This window comes from Podarcis cretensis, assembly GCF_951804945.1.
Source record: "Podarcis cretensis genome assembly, chromosome: 8".
NCBI lineage: Eukaryota > Metazoa > Chordata > Lepidosauria > Squamata > Lacertidae > Podarcis > Podarcis cretensis.
Window position 1 is genome coordinate 84601398 of NC_137177.1, and position 27628 is coordinate 84629025.

The 27628-nt window shown below is 47.1% G+C and overlaps 1 protein-coding gene across 3 annotated transcripts in view; it reads right to left on the reverse strand.

The window, feature by feature from the left end:
• RPH3A (rabphilin 3A) overlaps nt 1-27628 on the reverse strand; it is a 119800-nt gene that overhangs the window by 24276 nt on the left and 67896 nt on the right. For 2 of the 3 annotated variants that reach the window (XM_079986949.1, XM_079986948.1), the window contains exons 5-13: nt 27224-27310; nt 24902-25058; nt 23113-23154; nt 18194-18358; nt 10359-10445; nt 7799-7858; nt 6122-6352; nt 2335-2414; nt 992-1066 (exon numbers count right to left, since the gene is read on the reverse strand). In XM_079986949.1, the coding sequence (XP_079843075.1) occupies nt 992-1066; nt 2335-2414; nt 6122-6352; nt 7799-7858; nt 10359-10445; nt 18194-18358; nt 23113-23154; nt 24902-25058; nt 27224-27310 (984 nt within the window). The remainder of the gene's footprint in view (nt 1-991; nt 1067-2334; nt 2415-6121; nt 6353-7798; nt 7859-10358; nt 10446-18193; nt 18359-23112; nt 23155-24901; nt 25059-27223; nt 27311-27628) is intronic. The other variant, XM_079986950.1, reaches the window with a different exon arrangement.

Consider the following 27628-nt stretch of genomic DNA (forward strand, 5'->3'; position numbering starts at 1 on the left):
AGTCCAACCCCCTGAGATGCAGGAATCACAGCTAAACAATCTCTGGCAGGTGGCCATCCGACCTGTGCTTCAAAGGCTTGGTTTCCAGACCCTTGACCATCTTGTTTGCCCTCCCCTGCACACCTCTCAGCTTCTTGTCCTGGAGACAGGTGCCTCTTATCAAAGGGGGAGTGTCAGGGGTTCAGGAGCAGAGGCACAGGGGAGAGAGGAAGCGGAGAGTGAAGGGGAACAATCCGAGGGCAGCGTAGGAGAGTATGACAGTGGCCCGAGAGATTCCATGAGCTTCTCCAGCGATTCGGAAGATTCCCAGAAGGGGGCACCGATGGCCAGGGCAAGGGGGGTCCCGGGAGGGACGCACCAGAAGCAAGGGGCCAGCGGGGACTCCAAAAGCAGCAGCTGGAGATCGGGACCAGCTTCCCCACCAGAGCGTAGTGGGGGGGAAGAGTCCCACGTGTCAGGGCCAGCTTCCCCTCCAGTGGGGAGAGAAGATGAGTCAGGGCTGACCACGCCCCTATTGCTGAGTGAGGGAACGGGGGGGAAGTCCGAAGGGGGAAGCAGTGACAGGAGCAGTGTAACGGTCAGGAGGAAGGTTGCCGGCTGGGCAACCTGTACAGGCGCGCGGGACAGCAGGGAGCTCGGATTGGGAGCCAGGTCCTAAAGCACACCGGAAGCAGGGGGAAGAATCCGGGGAATCAGCATCAGAAGAGTCCAGAAAGGGCGACAGCCCAGCGGGCAGACGGACCCAGAGGAGAAAGGAGCAAAGGAGGAGGTGGAGCAAGGCTAGGGTCTTGAACTGGTGTCTGGGGGGAGGAGATTCAGACGGAACTTCAGCGGTCTAGGGTTGAGACGTAGAGCTGCGCGCCGCGGCTTTGAAATTGAAACTGAACCTTAATAAAGACTTTTGTATATAGCAAGAACTGGCGTTGGTCCTTTGTGAGCTGGGACCTTGGGCAGCTCTGACAGGGAGGATGAAGGGACAAAATTACCTTACCTTACTGGCTCCTGGCAAAAGGTGAAGCTTCACATAAGGGTCTGCTAACCCATTGGAGTCCATCGGCTTCAAGCCCTGGGCAGGAATAAAATCAGGGCAGGCTCATTAACTCTGCCAGAGGCCAAGTTGTCTTACCGTATTTTTCGCTCCATAAGACGCACCTGACCATAAGACGCACCTAGCTTTTAAAGGAGGAAAGGGGGAAAGCCCTGTTTTTGGGAGGATCAGCTCACAGTTGTGCAGCTTCTTTTACAAAGGGGAAAAGCCCCTTTTTTTGAGGATCAGCTCAGAGTTGTTGAGCTTACTTTGCAAAGGAAAAAAATCCTGTTTTTTATGGGGTTCAACTTACAGTTCTGCAGCTTCTTTAGGAAAGGAAAGGGAGCCCTTTCTACAGTTTCCAGACAGATAATCTAATCAGCCAGTCACATGTCGCTGGGGAAACAAACAGCCTCCATCTGCAGAACATTTAACAGTGGAGGCCTGGGCAAGGGGGCAGAGGTTGAAAGGGAGCCAGCGATCGACCACACATTCATTCCATAAGACACACAGACACTTCCCCTTACTTTTTAGGAGGAAAAAAGTGCGTCTTATGGAGCGAAAAATACGGTAACTCATGCAATGATCAAACAAGGATGGAATATGACGGGGTGGGGAATCCTTTCGGCTCTGTGGGCCAGATCTTTATCAGGATCTGCGTAATGGGCCACATTTGACGCTGTGATGGGGCACCCACCTATTAATCGCATGACTTAATGTGATTGACAGGTGGGCAGGGCTTTTTGCTCCAGTCTTAATGGCATGGGGCTGCTTTAAAGCGCTTCCCCCTGTGAGAGGAGAAAATCTTCTCTCGCTGCCCTCCACTGCTGCTAGGGATAGGGTAGAAATTCAATTCAGTTTGACTGGAAGGCAGGTCTATCAAATCTGCACTTTCCAAAACAAGCAGAGAACTGAAACAGGGCTACCCAAATTCGCACACCCCCATAGAACAACTGGAAAGGTTTGTGCAGAAGGAGAATAATAGGCATTGCGGGCCCCCTCCAAGCCTGATAATCTTCCAGTTCTCCAGTTGATTTCCTCTTAAAGGACCCAAAGGGTGGTGCCAGCCCTGTGGAACACCCTCCCATCAGATGTCAAATAAATTAACAACTATCCGACTTTTAGAAGACATCTGAAGGCAGCCCTGTTTAGGGAAGCTTTTAATATCTGATGAACTATTGTATTTTAATGTTTGGTTGGAAGCCGCCCAGAGTAGCTGGGGAAACCCAGCCAGGTGGGCAGGGTATAAATAATAAATTATTATTATTATTATTATTATTATTATTATTATTATTATTATTATTTACCTTTGCCTTGATGAGGGTGCATTGCAAAGAGCTGTTCTCCTGGTCGTACAAAAGGCTGAATTCCAGAGCACCAAGAGTAGCTGGGGAGAGAGAAAGGTTAATGCTGACAACATTCGTGGGCCAGTGGTGTTGCAGGAAGGTTAAAGGTAAAGGTAAAGGTACCCCTGCCCGTACGGGCCAGTCTTGACAGACTCTGGGGTTGTGCGCCCATCTCACTTAAGAGGCCAGGGGCCAGCGCTGTCCGGAGACACTTCCGGGTCACGTGGCCAGCGTGACATCGCTGCTCTGGCGAGCCAGAGCCGCACACGGAAACGCCGTTTACCTTCCCGCTGGTAAGCGGTCCCTATTTATCTACTTGCACCCGGAGGTGCTTTCGAACTGCTAGGTTGGCAGGCGCTGGGACCGAGCAGCGGGAGCGCACCCCGCCGCAGGGATTCGAACCGCCGACCTTTCGATCGGCAAGCCCTAGGCGCTGAGGCTTTAACCCACAGCGCCACCTGCGTCCCATCGCCACCTGCGTCCCATTGCAGGAAGGTTAGAGGGAAACAATTCTAGCATTTGTTTTCCAGGAAAAAACGACTTTGGTGGTGGGTGTTCCACTCAAAAACACATACAGTGGTACCTTGGTACTCGAACAAATCGGCTCCCGAACACCGCAAACCCGGAAGTGAGTGTTCCGGTTTGCGAACGTTTTTCAGAAGCCAAACGTCCGGCGCGGCTTCCGATTGAGCACAGGAAGCTCCTGCAGCCAATCGGAAGCCGAGCCTTGGTTTTAGAACCGTTTTGGGAGTTGAACGGACTCCCAGAACGGATTAAGTTTGAGAACCAAGGTACCACTGTAGCTGGGCATAAGATTTGGGAACAGTTCGCCTGTGAGATCACCTTAACCCAAGTATGCCCTCTCAACCGCTCCAGTCTGCAGAACTGGCACTATTACAGGGGCCACATAACACCCGTTCTGCGCTGGTAAGAAATCAGTCTTTTAGTATGCTTCCCACAGCCTGGATCTCCCTGCATACCCACTTCTGTCTGCTCCATGTGCCTTTGCATCTGCCACTTCACCCTGCCCAACAGTAGAGCCGGCCCCGAACGAGAGGCTGAGCCAAAGGCTGTGCAAGAGAGATGCGTTTTGGGGGATGTGACACAACTCTGCAGATGATTCACATCTCTTAGGTAACTCCGAAGATGGAAGATTCCAGTTTTTGCCTTTTACCTCGTGGGGCTCCCCACCCCCACCCCAAGAAAGAGCAGAGCTGCATAAGAATGCCTGCGGGCTCCTGCGTCTTGGATGAATAATTGAAATCTTCCAGCGTGGGTGGGTGTTTTTTGTGGGTGTGGGCAGAGATGGGGTTGTCATCTTCCACCAGAGGAGAAAAACGGTTGCACTCCACCATTCCTCTCCCCGATTACTTATTTACTAACCATTAAAAGCACTTAGGGAGGCTCTGGAACGATGTCACGAGCCCCCTAAGGATGGCAGCCTCCATTACTTTTAAAAGGACAGCAGCCCGAGAAAATCTAGCACACTTTAAAAGTATAATCCAGCCATGAAAAATGCAGGAGACAAAACTAGGGAGGGAAACATGGGACTTCTGCAATGGCGTCTCCCGCCGTATCACAAAAGCAAGGCAGTTCAGAATCTTGCATTGAATCACGGCAATACAACCACCAACTTCGGCTTCTGTTCGTTCATGTTGCAGAAATAAACTTTAAAAGCTTATTGGTAAGAGGCTTGGGGAAAGCTCTCAGGGTAGAGAGGCCTGGACATTGAGGGATCTAAGAGCTCTACGATCCCTCTCTGATCCCACCTACCACATCTACGAAAGAAATCAAAGTGATTCATGTTGAGACAACCAAGATTGCATCTTACGTGGGCGTTCGGGTACAAGGGTCCCATGTATATGCAAAAACGTGTATATGCAAAAACTCCATGGGGTTATATATTCAAACTGCCTCCATGGAGTCACCGCCTATATAAGCATCCCTAGGCTTCCCGAGCAGGTGCTCTGAAGGGGCCTAGCAAGGCAGAGAGCTTAAAAGCTCCAGGCAAAAAGAGCTTTTGAGCTTTCTGCCTTGAGTTTAACTTGTGGGATTGCAGCCGGCCGGCCTTCAACGTTCTGTGGTTGAAATCCCATATGTTAGATGCGTGTAAGAGGCAATGGGACGCAGGTGGCGCTGTGGGTTAAACCACAGAGCCTAGACGTGGTTTAAATTTAAAATAGATAAATAGGTACCACTCCAACGGGAAGGTAAACGGCGTTTCCGTGCACTGCTCTGGTCCGCCAGAAGCGGCTTAGTCATGCTGGCCACATGACCCGGAAGCTGTACGCCGGCTCCCTCGGCCAATAAAGCGAGATGAGAGCCGCAACCCCAGAGTCAGCCACGACTGAACCTAATGGTCCCTTTGCCTTTTTAAGAGGCAATCAGACTGTAAGCTTAGGCATCTGTGTTTGCAAGGCATACATTCCTGGCCTCTTTAGAAGGAGGTACTGCCCTGTAGGCTAAGGAAGAGCTGGATCAGGTGAGGCACCTTGACTTAGAGTCATGCAGCGTGTTTTATGTGCCCTGCAGAGATAGGGTGCAGGGACAAAGAAAGGAGGTGGCATGGTGGATCCCTGCCATGTTGCAAATTCTATCCTCTGCGACTCTGGTCCCACTCACAGCCATTGTGCACCCACACACCCGAAGAAATCAGGTCACCTGAAACCTCCAGTTTTAAATCACCGTATTTTTAGCTCTATAAAATACACTCGACCATAAGACGCACCTAGTTTTTAGAGGAGGAAAACAAGGAAAAAAAATTCTGAATCTGCGCAGTGCCTCTCTAGCAAAGCGGGAGGAGAAATGGAAGGGGCTCCGTTTCTCCTCCCGCTTCGCTGAAGGGGTGCTGCGCAGCTTTCCCTCTCTGTGCAGCGCCTCTCCAGCGAAGCAAAGTCAGAACAGCAAGAGGGATCACTGCGCAGCGAAATGAGCAATCCCTCTTGTTGTTCTGGCTTCTGGGATAGCTGCACAGCCTGCATTCACTCCATAAGATGCACACACATTTCCCCTTACTTTTTAGGAGGGAAAAGGTGCGTCTTACAGAGCGAAAAATACGGTATAAATTTCCCGGATAAAAAAGAGTCTAGCCATATCCTTGAAGCTTGAGTTGCCTAAGGAAGCAATCTTTTATCAATTGGAAATCACTAGACACTAATCAGTGGGGACAGGTAAAAGTAAAAGGTAAAGGACCCCTGGGCGGTTAAGTCCAGTCAAAGGCGACAATGGGGCTGCGGTGCTCCTCTCACTTTCAGGCCGAGGGAGCTGGCGTTTGTCTACAGACAGATTTCAGGGTCATGTGGCCAATATGGCTAAACCACTTCTGGTGCAACGGAACCCAGTGACAGAAACCAGATCGCACGGAAATGCCGTTTACCTTCCTGCCACAGTGGTACCTATTTATCTACTTGCACTGGCGTGCTTTGGAACTGCTAGGTTGGCAGGAGCTGGGACAGAGCAACGGGAGCTCACCCCGTTGCGGGGATTCGAACCACGACCTTCCGATCGGCAAGCCCAAGAGGCTCAGTGGTTTAGACCACAGTGCCACCCGTGTCCCTAATCAGTGGGGACAATTCTTAATTGGTAGGTCTAAGGTTGGAGCACTTCCTTATCTTCGAAGCGTGTGCCTCTTATGGGTTCCTCTTATAAAGTCATGGGAAAGAAAGAAAGAAAGAAAGAAAGGGAGGGAAATGGCCTCTTTGCAACAAGAAAAAATGGCCTTAGCTCAGTCATTGCAACTACAACTTACTTGCTTCGTCCGAGTCGTAGCTGTTGGCCTCATCTTCCTCCTCCTCTGGAGGAGGCTGCCGTTGGGGTGCAGGTGCAGCTGGAGGGGCACCAGTTTGGCTGTAGGGAGCCACCTGGCGCATAGGTCTGTCCCCTGCGGGTGACGAATATCCGGAGGCGGCTTTCTCATCCCTTGATGTCCCAGCAGCAGAGATGGGGGGATCGGCTTGGGGTGGAGCCATTGAAAGACTTCCTATGCAAGCAGAGAGAAAGAGCGAGAGGAAGAAGACTGCTCACGGGTAAGAGTTCTAGGGTAGATTTCTTTCCTTTTTTCTAAAAAAATATATAGTATAGTATAGTATAGTATAGTATAGTATAGTATAGTATAGTACAGTACAGTACAGTACAGTACAGTACAGTATAGTATAGTATAGTATAGTATAGTATAGTACAGTGGTACCTTGGGTTACATATGCTTCAGGTTACATACACTTCAGGTTACAGACTCCGCTAACCCAGAAATAGTACCTCGGGTTAAGAACTTTGCTTCAGGATAAGAACAGAAATCGTGCTCCGGCGGCGCGGCTGCAGCAGGAGGCCCCATTAGCTAAAGTGGTGCTTCAGGTTAAGAACAGTTTCAGGTTAAGAACGGACCTCCGGAACAAATTAAGTACTTAACCCGAGGTACCACTGTATAGTATAGTATAGTATAGTATAGTATAGTATAGTATAGTATAGTACAGTACAGTACAGTACAGTGGTACCTTGGGTTACATATGCTTCAGGTTACATACACTTCAGGTTACAGACTCCGCTAACCCAGAAATAGTACCTCGGGTTAAGAACTTTGCTTCAGGATAAGAACAGAAATCGTGCTCCGGCGGCGCGGCTGCAGCAGGAGGCCCCATTAGCTAAAGTGGTGCTTCAGGTTAAGAACAGTTTCAGGTTAAGAACGGACCTCCGGAACAAATTAAGTACTTAACCCGAGGTACCACTGTATAGTATAGTATAGTATAGTATAGACAGAATCCAAAAGGAAAAAGGGAAAGGAAAAATAAGATATTGTCAGGTTAACAAATACAGTCATACCTCATGTTACGTTTGCTTCATGTTACGTTCTTTCAGGTTACGTCCCGCGGCGACCCGGAAGTACCAGAAAGGGTTACTTCCGGGTTTCACCGCTCGCGCATGCCCAGAAGCGCTGAATCGCGCTTCGCGCATGCACACAAGCACCAAATTGTGTCGCGCACCTGCGCAGATACGGCACACCAGGTTGTGCTCTTTTCATGTTGCGAACGGGCCTCCGGAATGGATCCCGTTCGCAACCAGAGGTACCACTGTATTCAAGAAGGCTCGTGCACAGATAAAATAGAACTAGCTAAAAACATAGAAGAGATCTTTCAAACACCAATAGTATTCAAATAATAGTAAAAGGTCCGTTAAAAACACAGGCAACAATTTTAAAAACCATCACAGCATCAACCCTTTCCTCAAAAACATTCAGTCCCTAGAGCAGCAAGCCTGGGTCTCCAGCTGTTTTTGGACTATAACTCCCATCATCCCTAGCTAGCAAGACCAGTGATCAGAGATGATGGGAACTGTAGTCCGAAAACAGCTGGAGATAACAGTCTTGGGTAACACTGCCATAGAGGCCAGATGGAATAGGAATTTGTTAATATACAAATCAAACAGTTTGTACCTTGTCTTTCTGGAAAGCGACCTCCAGGGCCTGATCCTGGCCGCCCCACAGCAGCTGGGCCTGCAAAGCAAAAGCCTGGACTGAACTATAGGTATTCCCAACAAGGCATTTCTATTTCTCGCTCTTTACATCTTACATTTCAAAAGCAAAGAGGTGCATTTAGGAATATCCTAAGGCACGACTGGGGAAAGGGGGTCCATCTTCTATGGGACAGCACTTAAGATATTTGAAGATGGCTCTCATATCTCCTCTTCGTCTCCTCCGTCTTCCAGGCTAAACATACCCAACTCCTTCGACCATTCCTCATAAGGCTTTGCTTCCGGACCCTTGATCATCCATATAGATGTGGTTTTTCAAATTAAAAATTAAAAATCATAAATCATAAAAACAAGATTCCAAGGAATCTCCTGGACTTCCATCCTCCCCTTTGTGGGTCCTATTATTAATCATTTCTTCCTGCATCTTTTATGATGATCCAAATCTTTTGCATCTTCATTGTGTCCATAATTCACCCCTTAAACTACAAGTGACATTCCAATCCTACTAGCAATTTTAACTGTTTACAATGGTCTTTAGGATAAGTTATAAATTTCCCCCATTCCTTATTAAAATGTTGGTCTTCCTGATTTCTGACTCTTCTGGCCATTTCAGCAGAGTCCATCAACTTCATCTGCCATTCTTCTCTGGTAGGAACTTTATCTACTTTCCATCTCTGGGCCAATAACATCCATGAAGCCATGGTCACATACATAAATAGTCTTTTCTGCTCCCTTGATGACCCTTGATCATCCTGTCCACCCTGCTCTGCACACCTTCCAGCTTGTCAACATCCTTGCTGACAAACTGCTCTCTGTCCTTCCTCCATCCAGGTGACCAGAGCTCAAGGGTACATTTCAGCTGGGCAAAAACACTATAGCAGGAAGGGAAGGCCAAGAAGGGAGGCGGTCTGGGGAGGGAATGGCCTCCAGGGTTCCCCAGGGGGCAGACAGAGAGGCCGAGGTGGCAGTTTTGGTCCTCTACCCCTGTCCTATGATGAAGGTCTCAAAGGGGCATTTCAGCTGGTCAAGGGAATGGGGGTGAATTTCAAAGGGCCTGGCATGGTGCTGCCTCGTGAAGCTGCCTTGCCCCAGGGCGTTTGTAGAGATTCAAAATGGCAGCCAGCAACAGGAGAAGAAGAGGGTGTGCCAATGAGTTCACCTGCCTGCCCTCAAGATTCAGCCCCAGCACCCCCCAAAAAATACCAAGAGGGCAGATCTTAGCCTCTGTTTCCTTACAGAGCCGCACACATACCGTATTTTTCGCTCTATAGGACGCACCGGACCATAGGAGGGGGAGAACGGGGGGGGGGTCTTGTTCTCCCCCTCCAAAACAAGGTGCGTCCTGTGCGTTCAAGGTGCGTTCACCCAAAGCCTCCGGAGTCCAGCGGGAGTTCCCACTGGGCTCCAGAGGCTTTGGGATCCTTTCGACCTGCTCTTTGGGACTGGCGGGGGGAAAGCATGGGGGGGAAAGACCAGGCCGGGGAGCAGCGGGAAGGTGGCACTGCCCCCCGAGCTTGTGGGGCTGGCGGTGAGGGGAAGTGCTGCTTTCCCCCACCGCCAGCCTGCAAACCAGGTGGGGGAGCAGCGCAGAGGCAGCACACCACCTTCCTGCTGCCCCCCGAGCTTGTGGGGCTGGCGGTGGGGGGAAGCGCTGCACAGGGCAGCGGCGTGAAGGCACCCTGCTGCCCTGCGGAGGCTTTGCACAGCTAACCCCAAGCTAGAACAGCGAGACGGAGCGCTGCACAGCGCTCCGTCTCCCTGTTCTGGCTTTGGGCTTAGCCGCGCAGCCTGCATTCACTCTATAGGACGCACACACATTTCCTCTTAATTTTTGGAGGGGAAAAAGTGCGTCCTATAGAGCAAAAAATACGGCATTATCAGGGCATTCAGCCTGGCAGTGAAAACAAGAGACTCTATCCCAGACTTCCTCAACTTCAGCCTTCCAGATGTTTTTGGCCTACAACTCCCATGATCCCTAGCTAGCAGGACCAGTGGTCAGGGATGATGGGAACTGTAGTCTCAAAACATCTGGAGGGCCGAGGTTGAGGAAGGCTGCTCTACCCCTTGTCCGATACAGTAAGGAAAATAATAATAATATTAATAATAATAAATTTAATTTATATCCTGCCCTCCCCAGCCGAAGCTGGGCTCAGGGCGGCTAACAACAATCAAAATAATCCAACGATTCTAAAAACATTTCATTATAAAAATTAATTAAAATCAAATTGATGGCAACCATTAAGCAAAATTCTGTGCAGATTGCCAGAGGAGGGGGGTCAGGCTGCGCCCTGACCAAAGGCCTGGTGGAACAGCTCTGTCTTGCAGGCCCTGCAGAAAGATGTCAAGTCCCGCAGGGCCCTAGTCTCTTGTGACAGAGCGTTCCACCAGATTGGAGCCACGGCCGAGAAGGCCCTGGCTCTAGTTGAGGCCAGCACAAGGTCTCTTGTTCCAATTATTCTGGTTTTAAAAGGCACTGTTGGAAGGGGAGAAATACCCTGGAAGTCAACAATCAGTAGGCATACCTTGTTCTGCCACCTGGGCAGGTGGATTCTGGTTAGAAGCCAGAGGCCTAGCACTTGCAGCCTGGGCAGAAGCGGGTTGCTTCACACCTTAAAAAAAGAAGAAAGTATAATTGTCAGGATATCACAAAGTTCCCGGAGCTTGTGTTACTGAATCTATATTTAAATGAGAACCAGGACCTGGCAGATAAACCATTTTTGGGGATTCTCTTAATGGCAGCACGAAGGGTTAAATAATGTGAATAATAATAAAAAAATACTAACTTTGTTGACATTTTTAAAAACAATTACCAGGCATATAGTGTTGCCTTCCAGGACAGATGTTAAGCCTTGTGTGCAATCATCCACATGGGCATCAACATGGAAAACCTTGAAGATTTGCAAACTTGAACACTTGGTTCAGGAGAGTATGGGCCCTTGCCGTTAATGGGGAAATTGACCCACAAATGAAAACTGGCAAGAGGAGCAAAGCACAAAGATTGCCTTTAACAGTGAAGCTTTATTTCATTCACAAATTCACCAGAAAACCACAGGCCGGTCCCGCAGGATTAACCTAACTTGTGGGTCACTTAATAAAAATGTGTTTTACAGGTGTATATGGCTGTAAGTTGTGGTGGACGTACAGGAACACAAGTTTTTATAATGTATTTTTTTTGGGGGGGTGACTGGGGAAATTTAAAGAATATAAACTATTTTTAAAAAAAAGTGGGGGGGGGGGGGAGAAAGCAGAGATTAGGGAGGAGCATCACATGTCTCAGGTGGAATAGTCTAAGTGACACAGCTAAAAGGACTGTTTAGAACCCATTATGCCTTGGAGTCATAACAACTATCAGTAGAGGTGTCCTCAGTTTTGTTACCAGAAAACCAACCATTGCCTGTACACTCTTCCATTAGTGTGCCATCTTTGTTCTGCTCAGACTCCTCTGCGATGCGCGTCAATGAGTGCAACCAATTGTAGTCTCAAAGCACCAGGGCCATCTTTAGCATATGTGGCACCAGGGTGCAAAGATCCGTCCAGTGCCCCCAAATTACCATATTTCCCCATGTATTAGATGAGGTCGTCCTATACACGGATAGTGGCGTGGGGAGCTGCACACTGCCAGCCATCTGGTTGGTGGGCACGCAACTCTCTCCCATGCCATTGTGAGAAGAGAGCACTCCCCACAGAGGCTTGGGAGGGAAGCTGCGTGCCCGCCAACCATCTGGCGCCCCCCAGAATTTGGCACCGGGGTGCCCCGCACTCCTTGCACCCCCAGGTAAAGACGGCCCTGCAAAGCACTAAGCCAGAGCTTTCCAAACTCCTTATGTCGGTGCCACACTTTTTAGACATGCGTCTTTTTGAAACACAGGGGACACAGGTGGTGCTGTGGGTTAAACCACAGACCCTAGGACTTGCCGATCAGAAGGTCGGCGGTTTGAATCCCTGCGACGGGGTGAGCTCCTGTTGCTCGGTCCCTGTTCCTGCCAACCTAGCAGTTCGAAAGCACATCAAAGTGCAAGTAGATAAATAGGTACCGCTCCGGTGGGAAGGTAAACGGCATTTCCGTGCGCTGCTCTGGTCTGCCAGAAGCGGCTTAGTCATTGTTAAGTTGTGGGCGAACATAGCAGACGACACAGCGATTTCTCCAGAGCAGCTCTTTATTTGTAAGCTGGACAGAACTGAACAGCAAACAGCTCAGCCGGCCTGCTTTTATAGGCAGCCAGCTGTCAACATTGTAGCAACAACAACCCAGGGTTTCCCACCTAAAATAACTGACATGGACCTGAGTGAAAACTATCTACAGTATCCCCCTGCTGGCCCAGGGTGAGAACTTCAGTACATAACAGTCATGCTGGCCACATGACCCAGAAGCTGTACGCCGGCTCCCTCGGCCAATAAAGCAAGATGAGCGCCGCAACCCCAGAGTTGGCCACGACTGGTCCTAATGGTCAGGGGTCCCTTTACCTTTACCTTTATTTTGAGATGCAGTAATTCAGCTTCACTAGCAAGGTTAAACTAAGAGATATGGACCCATATCGTGCGACACACCTGCACACTGTGGCCGACACACTAAAGTGTTTCAACAGGATTGGTCTAACACAGCCTTCCCATATCATAAAAGCAGGGGTTCTGCACTACACACACGCAACCCCCTGCCATCCAATCTGCCTGCTAAACCCCATTGTTATTTCCTTCAATAAAGGCTTGCGCCCCAATTTTTCTTCTCATCCATCCAAAGCCACTTGCTCCACAGTCATTTAAAACTTTAAATCCCTCAGCATCTCCAGCGGCCAGAAAAAGCAAGCAGCGGGAAATCACAGCTCTAGCCATCCAATAGGAACCAGACACATTCTATTTAGGCCTTTAAAGTAAGGAAAGCTTGTTTTTCTCAATGAAACCATGGATAAAACAGTTTGTAAATGTAGGATTCTTGTTTTTGGAACTTGAAAAGCTTGTGTGCCCCCTTGCATTATGGGAAACCTGGTGTCTGCATGGTATTTTTACCTTTACCTCAAAGTGTGAGACCACGTAGGCCGATACCATCAGGGGAAGCACCTAAAGGGTTCTCCTTTCTTTTCCTTTTGATCAATGACCCTAGATAGTGTCAATGGTCCCCAAATATTCTACTGTTTGCTCAGGTGCACTGCCTAAAGGTATCATCAAGGCCCTGCCAGACATCACGGTTGTCATGTCAACAAAACCCAGCAAAAACCTGTTTCTAATGCCAATGCTTTGTGTAAACTCCGTCTGGAACTACAGTGGTACCTCGGGTTACATACGCTTCAGGTTACAGACTCTGCTAACCCAGAAATAGTGCTTCAGGTTAAGAACTTTGCTTCAGGATGAGAATAGAAATTGTGCTCCGGTGGCACGGCAGCAGCAGGAGGCCCCATTAGCTAAAGTGGTGCTTCAGGTTAAGAACAGTTTCAGGTTAAGTACAGACCTCCAGAACGAATTAAGTACTTAAACCGAGGTACCACTGTATGTAAATCTTGCTAATAATCAGGAACGTGACACACCTTGACCCACTGTAACTCCACCAAATGTGTGGTGTAATTTTGACATTTACCCAATGACTCTGACTGCTTTCTTGTAACATCTCCTCATGTTGTCTTTTGAGGAAAGCAACCCCAGACTCAGTGGGAGTTCTCCAAGTTGCCAATCTAGTCACTTAAAAATGGAAACTCTGTGATTATCCCTGATCTGTCTGTACCCACTGAGACTTTGGTCTCGTCCACACATGCCTAGAAAGCACTTTTGCTTGTCCTGAGCTTTCTTAGGAACGAGACCAAGCGGTTTTGAATTTGCTCCGCCACTTTCCCCTGGAAAATCCACTCTTTAGCGCTAATCGGAACAAACAGCAATCTGCAGGAAACCCAATTGCCATTTGTTCTGATTCAGCACTAAAGATCAGGTTTCCCCAGGGGAAATCAGCAGGGGAAATGGAGGTGTGGATTAGCCCTCTCTCACTACCAACGGGGCTATACCTGATGTGACTACAATTGGATTAAGTCCCAGACCCTTTGGGGGGGAAAATGGATAGCTGGGTGCGGTTACCTGTGGAAGGTGGGAGGAACACTTAACACAATCTCAGAGGCAGTCATGTTCTGCCTATTCTAAAGGCTGACTCGTGGAAATATAAAACACTAGGTTTTGGAGCACAATATTAAGCCCCGGGACTTAGCTACAAAACTGTGCAGTTTTACTCCTAAAGAAGGCAGAAAATAATCTCTCGCTTCCCCCACCAGATAAATAACTCAAGTGGGTCAGCTATATTTAGGATAAAAGGAATAAAAACACAGCCAGCGATCAGAAACTAGGAAGCGGATGAGAGAAACCCTGATCAAAAACACCTTTTTAAGTTGTTGTTGTTTTAAAAAAAATATCAGCATCCATTACTCTGAAAATCCCTGAAGAAAAGATTGAGAGGTGAGATGAGAGCTGTGATGGCCTGGGACTCAGGCTCGGACTCGGAACCAGAGGAGTCTCAGTCTGCACCGGATCCTTTGCCTCAGGCATCATCTGAACCAAATCTGGGGCCTGATCCTGAAGAGTCCCAGTCTGCACAGGTTCCCCTGCAACAAACACCAGCTGGGCCGAGTCAGGGGCCTGAGCCTGCCCTGGCTCCAGATGCAGGGATTACCTCGTGGCCTTCAGCTGGGCCATCACTTACAGCTGCTCCACTACCAGTTGGGTCAGGGGAGGCTGAGGCGGCCCTGGGTCTAGCAACCCACCCACGTCTCCCAAGCTGCAGAGACTAAGGTCTGAGAGAAGGAGAGACCTGAGTACTCACAGGAGGAGTGCTCGCCTTCTGGCAAAACAGGGAGGTGAGTCGCCGGGGGATCAGGACCGGCCGTTACCCCAACAAAGATAAAAGGCTGTTGGACCCCGCCCCAGGTTGCGGGAGCAACATTGCTGTATGCCAGATCCTGCCTGAAATCCTGTACCTGTCCTTGCCTGGTTTCCTGCCTCATGTCCTACCTTGCCCTTGTCAGACTGACTCCTAGAGGAACCTTCGGATTCTGGACTGGTCCTGGACCGTGTTTCTTGGGTTACCCCCGGGTCCAGCACAAGAGCCATCTTCAAATATCTGAAGGGCTTTCTCATAGAAGATGGAGCAAGGTTGTTTCCTCCTGCTCCAGAGTCTAGGACTCGCACCAGCGGACTCAAGTTGCAAGGAAGGACATTCTGACTAAAACTTAGCAAGAACTTTCTGGCATTAAGAGCTATTCGACGTTGGAATGTTCCAACTCAGAAGGTGGTGGACTCTCCTTCTTTGGAGGTTTCAAAGCAGAGGTTGGATGGCCACCTGGCATGGATACTTTAGTTGTGATTCCTGTCTTGCAGGGAGCTAGACTAGACTAGATAACTCTTTGCGGGTTCCTTCCAACTATGCAATTCTATGAGTCTAAATAGAAACCCCATCAAAGGAAAGGAAAGAATTGCCCAACTGTTTGGTTGTTTTCTCCACCTGCTTTCTCAGACTTTCTCTATGCTCACCTGCCTCAAACAAACTTGAACGTGTTATTATCACAGCTAATGAATCCCTGACAGGCAGCCACCCGTCCAGCTTAAAAACCTGCAATGAACAAGGTGGAATGGAATGCAATTAAAAGGATTGATGGACCAGATCTGTAGAGAGGGAGAAAGGTGCCAAAGTGGACTATCTGGGGAAAGACTTTATGTCAAGAAAAAATGAACTGTTTTCAGCCTGCAAGCAAGATGGTTTGGAATGTGACCCTGTAAAAGGAGCAGCAAAGGGAACGAGAAAAGGGACCCAATATCCCTCCACAACAGGTCTGAGAACATTGATTTGAACGACCACACATGTGAAAAGGGAAATATACTTATGGAAAACAAAAAGAATACTGTTTGTGAAGTTGTATACAGTGGACGCTCGGGTTGCGAACATGATCTGTGCGGGAAGCACGGTTGCAACCCACAGCACTGCGTCTGCGCACACGTGTCTTGCAATTCAGCAGTTCTGCACATGCGCAAAGCGCGATTTAGCACTTCTGCGCATGCGCAAGCACCAAAACCTGGAAGTACCCATTCCGGTACTGTCGGGTTTGGCGCGGTGCGCAACCCAAACTATCTGTAACACGAGTTATGACTGTATTGGCAGCTGTGAGAATGCTTTACATCTAGTGAAGATTTCAAGTGGATTTTAAGAAAAAAGGAAGTAGCAACAACAGACGAGATGGACATATGTTGGCAACAGGAGTGGGAAACCTGATTATTATTTTTTTAAGTATAAAGTTAAATAAATTAGGCTTGATTTGTATCAATTTGGAAAAGAAGAAGAAGAGTTTGGATTTGATATCCCGCCTTTCACTCCCTTTAAGGATTCTCAAAGCGGCTAACATTCTCCTTTCCCTTCCTCCCCCACAACAAACACTCTGTGAGGTGTGTGGGGCTGAGAGACTTCAGAGAAGTGTGACTGGCCCAATTTCACCCTGCAGCTGCATGTGGAGGAGCGGAGACGCGAACCCGGTTCCCCAGGATTACGAGACTACCGCTTTTAACCACTACATCACACTGGCTCTCTTTTTAATGGAAAACCAATAAAAAATATTATTTTAAAATTAAACTGGAAGCAAAAAAACAAAACAAAAAACCTGCAACGAACGAGAGTCCACCACCTTTTGAGGGAGTCCGTGCCACTGTCAAACAGCTCTTACTGTCATAAACTTCTTCCTGGTGTTTAGTCAGACTCTCCTTTCCTGTCACTGGAATCCATCAATTCAGGTCCCTGCCCTCTGGAGCAGCAGGAAAAAAAGGTTGCTCCATCTACTGTGGGCCAGCCCTTCAGATCTTTGAAGACAGCTCTCTGAGATACCTCTCAGTCTTCTCTTCTCCAAGCTAAAGAAACCCAACTCCCTATACCACCGTTTATCCAAATAGAAGCCCCTGCGGAACTCTAGAGAACTTGTTATCCCCAGCGGACAGATGCAGGATTGTACTTTAATTGAGTTTGCACTGTGGCAAGATTTGGACAGGAGAGATCCTGGCACACAGTCAGCCAGTTTGCTGCCCCAGATCTTGAGATAATGAGATCAAACATTGCAGCATCGTTTTTTGCAATTCAGCCAAGATGAAAGCCAGCAGACCATATGGCAGGAGGCAAGGGGATTACACGATGGATATATCTCTTCTGCGGCAGGCTGTTTAAACATTCCCTGCATAGCGGAGGAATCTTGGGTCCTTTCCAGTTTGTGTTTAGCTCACAGGGCAAAAACCTAGCCGCTTGGCTCCCCTAGCTAAGACCCCATCAAAAGATCCTATAGTCCCCATCTAGGGAGACTCACTCCTTGACAGATGCTGTCCATCATCTGTTAGCTTTTTTTCATACCAGGGCAATTTCCAAGGCCATATTACACCAAAGTCTAAAGGGACAACGCAGCTGCGAAGCAGGGAAACACAACTGACAGCATCACAAACACAGCAGCTGTGTTAATGTCAACTTGTGAAGCTGCAGTCGGTGCAGAATGCTGCAGCACGATTGCTGGCAGGAGTGAGACCCCAACAGCACAGAACACCTGTGCTCAGAGAGCGGCACTGGCTACCAATTTGCTATTGGGCCAGGTTCAAGGTGTTTATATTGGTACATAAAACCTTTAACAACTTGGGACCAGCTTACCTGTGAGAACACCTTGCCTCATATACGCTCCCTCGACTGCTTTGATCTGCAGAACTGGCAGTGCTACAGGTGCCACATAATCCTCATTACACATTTGTAAGAAATCAGTCTTTCAGTATGGCAGCACACAAACTTTGGAACTCCCTACATATTGACATCAGGCAATCCCTTCTTTTGGCACCTGCTAAAAACCTTTTTCTTTAGACAAGCCTACTCAGGTGTTTACAAAGTTGACAAGAGTTTTAATGCTTTTGGCTTCCTGCTGATGTTAAAAACCCTTTTCCCCCTGTTTTTCAAATAGCTGTTTTTAACTGCATTTACTGTTTCATTGTTTCTGTAAATTGCTTTGAAATTTGTTTGGGGTTTTCTTTTGCAAACAAGTGGCATATCAATTTATTAAATAAAAATAAATTAAGGCGTTATAAAAGCATTTTTCCTAAAAATCGTAGAACTGTAGAGTTGGAAAGGACCCAGATAGGTAGAATGTGAACCTGTGTTTTCATCAGTTTAGGGCTTGCTGTTGGTTCTAATTATTATCTGAATGCTTTAAATGGCTGTTTTTAAGATGGTGACAACTCTTGCCTGCCTCCAGTCTGTAAGGATCTCAGCGGTTCTCCCAGGTGAGCGGCATGGGGCTTGGCTTGGAGCACTAGAATATATTATAGGTGGAACATTCTCACATGAATGCAGGTAGTTCTCTGCCTGCTCCTCTCTCACCTCCAGGGCTTTGACCAGCTTCATTCTCCCTAGTGTGTTCCCAGTTTTGGGTGTCCTCACTAATATATTCGCTGCTGCCACCAGGCGCCATCTTGGCCTCGGAAGGTTTGCGGCTAATTTGTGGATAATTTCTCCGACTGGAAGCAGCTGTGGTTGGCTCAGCGCCTGCACAGACATCAGAAAAAGAGGGGCAGGGGCACAAACAGTAGGGAGGTTACATTCCCATCGGAACAGCAGATTCAGCTGGAAGTCATGACAACTGCAAACAAGAAGGAAATGCTAAAAAGCTGCAGACTGCAGGAAGAAGGGCTATTTGCTTCCTGAAAGCTCACCAACTGACCTGCGGTGAAATCACAGAGAAGGCTTAGCATCCAGTGATGAAGGGAAAGGATCAGTTGCAGAATGCTGACAACATGACTCCGGTGCAGTGCAAACGGACAATATTTGGGCCGGGGAAATATCTCCATGTAACCCTGTTCTAAAACTGTTTGCTTTGCATATTGCTCAGCTTGAAATTTAGCATACAGAATAAGAGAACAGGAAGAACATACGTTTAGAGAAGACTGGAAAACGTTTATTGAATATATGGGAAATAACTGTGTACAGCTGAAAACGTGGGCAGCATTAAGATAAATTCAACAGCGTAACTAAGTTTTGATGGATATAATGATGGAATACTGAATGGTTTAGTTTTTGTAAAACGTGCAGGGATTTATGCTATGCAAAATGAACCGTGGAGAGAGAAGAAGGGAAGTCACTGATATTTCAAGGATATAAAAGTGAGTGTTTTAAATTGTATAACAGAAAATTTAATAAAAATTATATTAAAACTTTAAAAAACAAAACTGTTTATTTTGGCCCGGGAATATACAAGTGTGAGTTGATCTCCTGTGCTGTGTCCCCTCTTGGCATGTTGTGTATCTTAAAGTCATTGCCTGTTTTGTAGGATGCCTTACCCCCAACCTGCAAACTGCCGGTTCTGTAGAGGTCGCTTGTGGCTTCTAAGTTCTAAGTGCAAGGAACTCTGCATAGGCCCAGAGGCTCAGCTCTGGCGCTGAAAACAGGTTCTAGGGCTAGAGCACTTAGGACCTCTAAGTTCTCTTAAAATCTCTTTTCTGATGAGAGCAGCTTTTGCATCTCATTTGGAAACCAAGGACCCAGAGTCTGGAGGAAGAATGGGGAGGCACACAATGCCAGATGCTTGAAGTCCAGTGTAAAGTTTCCACAGTCAATCAATCAAACCTTTATTGCATTAGCATACAGCCATAGCAGGATAATAAAAAAAAATGCTAGAGACAAACAACCAAACAAAATTCAAAGCGATATTACTGTGAATGTATATAAAGCATATAATGGCCCCCAAATAGGCTCGGGACATTAGGTTAAAAGGTAATAAAAGAATTAAGACAGGTCCAGGTCTAGGACACACTACCCCGTCAGAGTAGCCCTGAGTTTCAAGGCCTGCACTATAAAGATTTCCACCCCACGTGTAACTTGGGGATTTGCGTCCACAAGAAGCGATTTCAAACAGTCTTCCTTAGATGTGATGGTGGACGGGATCAAGAGGAGGAGCTTAGTTCTTATTAGCTCATAAATAGGGCAGTAGAAAAAGAAATGTATGAAGTCCTCTACTTCATTCATTGTGCATGGACATAGACGCTGAGTAATAGGGGTCTTAGAGTAAATCCCCTGCAGGAAGGCTGTGGATATAGAATGTGGGTTTCCACAGTCTGTGTTGATTTGGGGAGCCATGTCATCAGCTGGTGTTGGTCCACTGTGCTTCATTAAGTCCAGGGTCAACACAGCTGTCTACCAGGAGATTTTGAAGCACTTCATGCTTCCTTCCGCAGATGAGCTTTATGGGGATGCTAACTTCATTTGCCAGCAGGACTTTGGCACCTGCCCACACTGCCAAAAGTACCAAAACCTGGTTCAATGCCCATGGGATTACTGTGCTTGATTGGCCAGCAAACTCGCCTGAACTGAACCCCATAGAAAATCTATGCGGCATTGCCAAGAGAATGAGTGCCACAGGCTGATAGCATCCATGCCACACCGCATTGAGGCAGTAATTGATGCAAAAGGGGCCCAAACCAAGTACTGAGTACATATGCATGCTTCTACTTCTCAGAGGTCCAATATTGCTCTATTTGCAATACTTGTTTTGCTGATTTCATTCAATATTCTAATTTTCTGCGATTGTTAATTTGGGCTTTTCATCAGCTGTACGCCATGATCATCACAATTATAACAAATAAAGGCTTGACATATCTCGCTTTGCATGTCATGAGTCTATCTCATATATATCATATTACCTTTTAAGTTGAATTACTGGGGGGGGCACCAGGGGCGCACTGGAAGATGGTCCACAATAACATCTCTCCAACCCACACGAGGTAATTAAGAGGCTGTTATGGGAGTATGCAGCTTCCCTGCCCCCCCAAGGGAATGGGGGGGACTGTCCTTGCCTGCTGTGCCCATATATCACCCCCGGATTCGAGGTGGTGAGGGCACTAGGCAGAATGCCTTTGTGTGGACTTCGGCTCTCCTGGACGCTGTCTCTGATTCGCGCCACTAGCTGCAGCAACTTGAAAATAAACAATTAGGAAGAAGCAAATGCACATATTTCAAGTGAAGAATGGGGAGTAAAGACTGCTAATTGAAGGGACCTCTGTGAAAGAAGACGGGTCGGATAAACAAGAATATATCATGAGAAGACACATCAAGGCTCGGTATGTCGGCAGTGGGACTGGATGGGGGGGGTACCTTTCTTTCTTTCTTCTATGTGATTAACCAATAATCCCCCCCTCATAAGTCAGAAATGCTGCTTAAATGACCTAAGCTGGATGATTTGAGACTGTGTGGAAATAAATTCTAACCAAAAGCATGTTTTAAGGAGATCGAGGAAAGTACAAGAGCTTTGGGATGACGCAATAAAAAAACAGCGTCGCCATTTTGGCAAGTTCTGTCGAAAGATTTATGTCTGGGAGGAGGAATGGATCTGTTTTCATACTGCGGGCGAACCTCCTCAGAGGACTAAAGAAGGCAACAGATTTGTGAAGATTAATGATTGGAAAGAGTGCTTTTATTTATGGAAGTGATGATATATGGAAACCATCTCGATATGGCTATTGGACGAACAGAAAAATTCACACAGGATTACAATTTGTTTTTACCTGCTTAAAGAGATTATCAGAAGAGGTCACAAAGAATAAGGAAAAATATATGAAAATAACAAGATGAGATGTGGGAAACAGCAAGATAGGACTGGATAGAATTATGAACATTATTTGGACAGATTTGTGGACATTAATGCAGCAGCAAGAAGATGATTGGATCCCCTTCGGAACTTGAAATATGGGTACCCCCAACAAAAATTTAAAATTCGGCTTTGTAATTTGGAATTTATGTGATGTGATTTGATTTGATTTGATTTGATTGGTCGGTTAATAAAAAATATTTTTTAAAAAAAATTAAGTTGAATTACTGAAATAAATGAACTTTTCCATTCTATTCTAATTTTCTGAGTTTCACCTGTAAGAAAGGTGTGAGCCTGGGGGGAGCAGTTACCCTTTATTCCACATGGGAAGGAGGGAGGGAATTTGCAATAGATTGACTTTTAATATTTATTTTTATATTTTTAGATTCTTACTCACATCAAGCGAATGGCAATTTTACTGGCTCGCTGTGCCAAGGGGGAAGGAGATTATTTGCAATTAGGAAAAGAGACTTGGCTCTCCAGCTGACAGCTAAGAGCCAGGCCACAATTGCAGTGTGCCAGCACTTGCTTGCATCGTCTGCCTCCAGAACGAACAAACTAATGACTGTCCTGACAGCATCAATCACCCGGCCAACGCCTGGCATTCCCGTGGGTTCCAGGCTCTTCCCTGCGATTTGCAGGCTGATCCAGATTTTAATAATGGGGCAATCACTCAAAATTAGCACCTCCTGATGAGCAGCTGACAGCCCCTCAGAATGACAGCGGAAGACAAAAGCTCATCAGTCTCTCAGGCCCAAATGGTGGGAAGAAGGAAGCACCAGGGAACTCGCCTCCGGTAGAACAGTTGTGTAAGGCCAAACTGCCTCAAGCTACTGGTTAGTTTACAAGGAGAAAGAGGTGCAGGGGCTGAAAGCTGCTGAGAAGTCAGGCTTTCACCCACTGAAGCCAGTAGAGAAAATTCACTGCACAGAGGGAGGGAGAGATCTGACAAGTTCCGTTCCTGTTTCTTATTTTTCTGATCTTAAGCTAGGTTCTCAACATTTTTGCATCAGTTTGTTTAAAAACAAAAACAAAAAAACGAGCCCTCAAAAAATTTGCCACTCTTTTAGTGCACTTTTTCTCCTAATACAGTGGTGCCTTGGTTCTCAAACTTAATCCGTTCCAAAACCAAAGCGTTCCAAAACCAAGGAGCGCTTTCCCATAGAAAGTAATGCAAAATGGATTAATCTGTTCTAGACTTTTAAAAACAACCCCTAAAACAGCAGTTTAACACGAATTTTACTACCTAACGAGACCCTTGATCCATAAAATGAAAGCAATAAACAATGTACTGCAGTCACACAATCAATCCATCAATCAGTAGCTGAACTGGGTTCCACACAGTCCCAAAAACAAAACAACAAAGCCACAAAAGCAAAAAAGCAAAATAAATAGCAAAAACAGACAGACCTCAGCGTAGCACTCAAAACGGAAGCATAACACTCAAAATGGAGCACGTTCAGCTTCCAAAAAATGTTCGCAAACCGGGACACTTACTTCCGGGTTTACAGTGTTTGGGTTCCAAGTTGTTTGAGTACCAAGGTGTTTGAGAACCAAGGTATATGCATTTTTGAAAGCAATTTCCCCTAATAGAATACAATGGAGAAGATACAAATGCAATGAAGAGGAATAAATATTCCAAAGAAGAAAGATTTCTTACCATAGGATTCCTGTTCGATGGGGGCAGCTGCTTCAGCTTGACCTTGGAAGCAAAAGGAAGGGATTGTTTATTGAAAGGAAGTGAACAGGGCTGTCTTAAGCTTATGCGGTGCCGGGGTGCAAAGCTCCACCTGGCACTCGTCCCCCTCCCCAGTTGCCCAGTCCCAGGGGCACAGGAGGGCAGAACCAGCCGGCCGGCTGCCTCAACGTCTCACTGGCTCAGTTGCCCCCGAACTTGTGGCACAGAAGAGCCCTGGACTCTTGGCCTGGTGCCCCTGAAATCCTGGCCCCCTGCACCCCTAGCCCTTATGGGTAAGACGGCACTGGAAGCGAATTCATGCAACCAAAAGGGCATTTCAGTCCTGACCAGGTGCTATTGGAGGCAGAGCAAGCACTGCTAAGGGATGCCCAAAGGCACCATCTGTAACTAAGCAGAGCCAGCACACTCTTTGAATGCTGTCGATCTGATCTTTTAAAATGATTGAAAAGTCAATGTAAGCAAACTACTGCATTTGTTCATTTATTTTTCTGAACACATTGATAGATTGCCTTCCATACTGTAACAACACTGTGGTTTCCAGAATGAAATCGGTAAAAACTGTAAGAAGCTAAAAGCAAATGCTACAGATATGCAAAATTTTCAGTAGTCAGTACTAGAGAATGTCATGGCGGGTAAAGGTAAAGGACCCCTGGACAGTTAATTCCAGTCAAAGGCGACTACAGGGCCCATCTTGTTTTCAGACCGGGGGAGCCGGCGTTTGTTCACAGACAGCTTTCTGGGTCATGTGGACTAAACTGCTTGTGGCGCAATGGAACACCATGACGGAAACCAGAGTGCATTGAAACTCTGTTTACCTTTCTGCCGCAGTGGTACCTATTTATCTACTTGCACTGGGATGCTTTGGAACTGCTAGGTTGGCAGGAGCTGGGACAGAGCAACGGGAGCTCACCCTGTTGCGGGGATTCGAACTGCCGACCTTCTGATCGGCAAGCCCAAGAGGCTCAGTGGTTTAGACCACAGCGCCACCCGCTCCCTGCATGGCAGAACACTATTATTATAGGCACCAAAGAATCTCATGCATGGGGGCCACTGCAGAGAAGGTGCTCTGGCGATGCAACACCAGGTGAATCTCTGCCAGGAAATGACTAGAAGGGCCTTCTCCAATGATCTCAGGCTGGATCTACACTGATCTAGAAAACGTTATAAAAAATATAGCTCTCAATGCAATTTCCCACTGCTCTACACTGCCCTCTGGTGTCACATTTTTAATAACACATTTTTAACATTATAACTCATGAGTGTAGATTAGTCCTCAGTGAATGGGCTAGACCAGGGTTTCCCAGACTTGGGTCTCCAACTGTTGTTGAACTCCAACTCCCATCATCCATAGCTAGCAGGACCAGTGGTCAAGGATGATGGGAATTGTAGTCCAAAAAACGGCTTGAGACCCAAGTTTGGGAAACCCTGGGCTAGACTAAACAACAAGTGTACAATGTGCAAATCATCAAAACATGTGCACCAATTTTATAAGCAAGGCTGAACATTTTCAGGAAAGGGAGGAGCTTAATATTGAGCCAATTTCAAATCAAAGCAGGGCGGGGCACCACAATTTTTAACCATTGCATCTCCCATGCCTCTCTTCTTTCTTACTGCATAAGTTTGCATTGTAAACTCCTTGCAGCAGAGACCTATTATTTTGGAGTTTTTGTTTTTTAACCTATGCTGAAACCTAATCTAATAATGTTGTATGTTATCAGCAGTGCAATAATCAGCAGCACATTTTGCCTACCACGATTCTGCTGGCGAGGATACGGCTTCGAGTCCTGAGCAGGGGCAGCTGCCTGGCTGGGCAGTGGCTGCTGTTTGCTCTTGCTGATGGGCATCGGTTCGGGGAGCATTTGCTTTGGCACCCCCTTGAAGAACCAGGCCCCAGAGCGCTTCCATACCTGAAAACAGAACAGGACAAAGAGGCATGAGAACCGTGTGTTCAGAGACGGCTGTTGCTGTACAGTTTTCTTCCTGGGAATTGTACCGCTGGCAATATGGGTGGTCACCTGATTGAATGCTCTCGATTCCAGCATTGCAGGTGACTCAACAAGATGATTCTTAATCTAGAATGCGGCAGCTAGACTAGTGACTGGGAATGGCTGCCAAGACCTACATTGGCTCCCAGTACATTTCAAAGTGTTGGTGCTAAATTCAAAGAAAAAGCAGTATTGTGCCTTTAAATGGACCCCAGATGACAACTAAGGACATTTTCATTGAGCCGTCCATTATGACCCCAAGGTCTCGTTCCTCATCCATCACCTCCAGATCAGACCCCAATGGCATGTATGCAAAATTAAGACTTTTCATCCCCAAATGCGTCACTCTGCAGTTGTTTACCGTAATTTTCGCTCTATAGGATGCACCTTTTCCCTTCCAAAAATTAAGGGGAAATGTGTGTGCATCCTATGGAGCGAATGCAGGCTCCTTGGCTTCAGTGATAGCAACGCGAAGCCTTCGGAGCGCAAAGGGAGCGCTCCCTCCGTGCTCCGGAGGCTACGCGTTGCTTTCGCTGAAGCCTGGAGAGCGAGAGGGGTCGGTGCGCACCAACCCCTCTCGCTCTCCAGGCTTCAAAGATATCCGCCTGAAGCCTCCGGAACACAGTGGGAACTCGCACTGCGCTCCAAAGGCTTCGGGTTCCTTTTGCTGAAGCCGGGAGAGCAAGACTTCAGCCAAGCAGGAGGAGAAATGGAAGGGGCTCCGTTTCTCCTGCCGCTTCTCCCCCTCTAAAACAAGGTGCGTCCTATGGTCGGGTGCGTCCTATAGAGCGAAAAATACGGTACTTTGAAATGCGTTTGCCATTTTACTGCTCATTCACTTATTTTTGAGAGGATTACAGCCAAGGAAGGCCACTTGCTTGCCAACCAGCTGAAGAACAGGGGTGAGGAACCAGTGGTTAATTGCCAGGGTTTTTCCCCCCATTTGCAATTTTTAAAAAACGTTTGTTTTAAAAAGGGCTATCTAAGGTATCTGTTGGAGATAAAATAGGGATAATGCTTCTCTAAAACATATGTTTTTTCATTGTCCTATATTGGAAGATTTTTGGCAGAAGGTAACTAAAACTATTAACAGAACTGTATGGAACAACCTTACATTTACAGAGCAAAATATCCTTTCGAATTATATGCCCAGCACATGGAACCTTACAAATGGACAATATGAGTGGACTCTCCGTGCCCTTACCACGGCAAAAAGACTGATACTGATGAATTGGAAAAATAAAAATGTGGCTCCCTTCTACGATTGGATTGGAGACTTATATAAACACATACTTGCCATGGACAAACTCAATGATATTTGAAATCCATACTTACAAATACTGTAATAGGTTAAGATCTGGTGAAGTACAATAACAACTTTGTAAAGTAATATAAACAGGTAAAGGGACCCCTGACCATTAGGTCCAGTCGTGGCCGACTCTGGGGTTGCGGCGCTCATCTCGCTTTATTGGCCGAGGGAGCTGGCGTACAGCTTCCGGGTCATGTGGCCAGCATGACTACGCCACTTCTGGCGAACCAGAGCAGCGCATGGAAACGCCGTTTACCTTCCCGCCGGAGCGGTCCCTATTTATCTACTTGCACTTTGAGGTGCTTTTGAGCTGCTAGGTTGGCAGGAGCAGGGACCGAGCAATGGGAGCTCAGCCCATCGCAGGGATTCGAACCGCCGACCTTCTGATCAGGAAGTCCTAGTCTCCATATGTTGCAATGCACTTCTCCACTCAAGAACTGTATACAAAAATGTATATCCCAGGGTTAAAGTGTGCCTAAAAATTTGTATGTCACTGAAAACAGCATATTAGAAGAAATCACTTTGCAAAAGACTGTACATATTAGGCAAATTGCGTAAGAAAGTAGGAGAAATTCACACTAAATGCTGGTGAATTTTCATTTAAGAAATCAAAATAAAAAGAATTGCCACGGGTAATAGGAGTTGTAATCCATTGAAGGACCGCGAGGTCCTGACTCCTCAAATAGGAATATGAGGATAGACCATCTAAATATACTCTTTGCATCGTTCGTATATTTCCCAGGAAAATGCAGGTCTAACAAGCCACTTCCCGACTGACCTCTCTCTGTTCGCAGCAGATCTTACACAACCAGATGGAGTGAGGCCGATTGTTGCTGGTCTGGGTGCCACATTTAGTGCAGACGTTCTGCATGGGAAAGAAAGATACAAAACACTGTGAAAACAGCCAGAAAAGCCCTTATCAGAATGAAGATGGACTTCCATTATGTCTGTGTACGGGTGTCTAAACAGCCCATGTTGGTCTCCCAGATATGGCGCTGGAAGACAGACAGTGCCCATAATCACAACACACATTTCAAATGTTATGGTCCTGCTTTAAGCAGTGATGGCTTCCCCTGAAGAATTCTGGGAGCTGTAGTTTGTTAAGGGCACTGAGAGCTCCCCTAGAGCTACAGTCACTGTGACAAAGGATTGATTGTCAAATCACTCTGGGAACTGAAGCTAT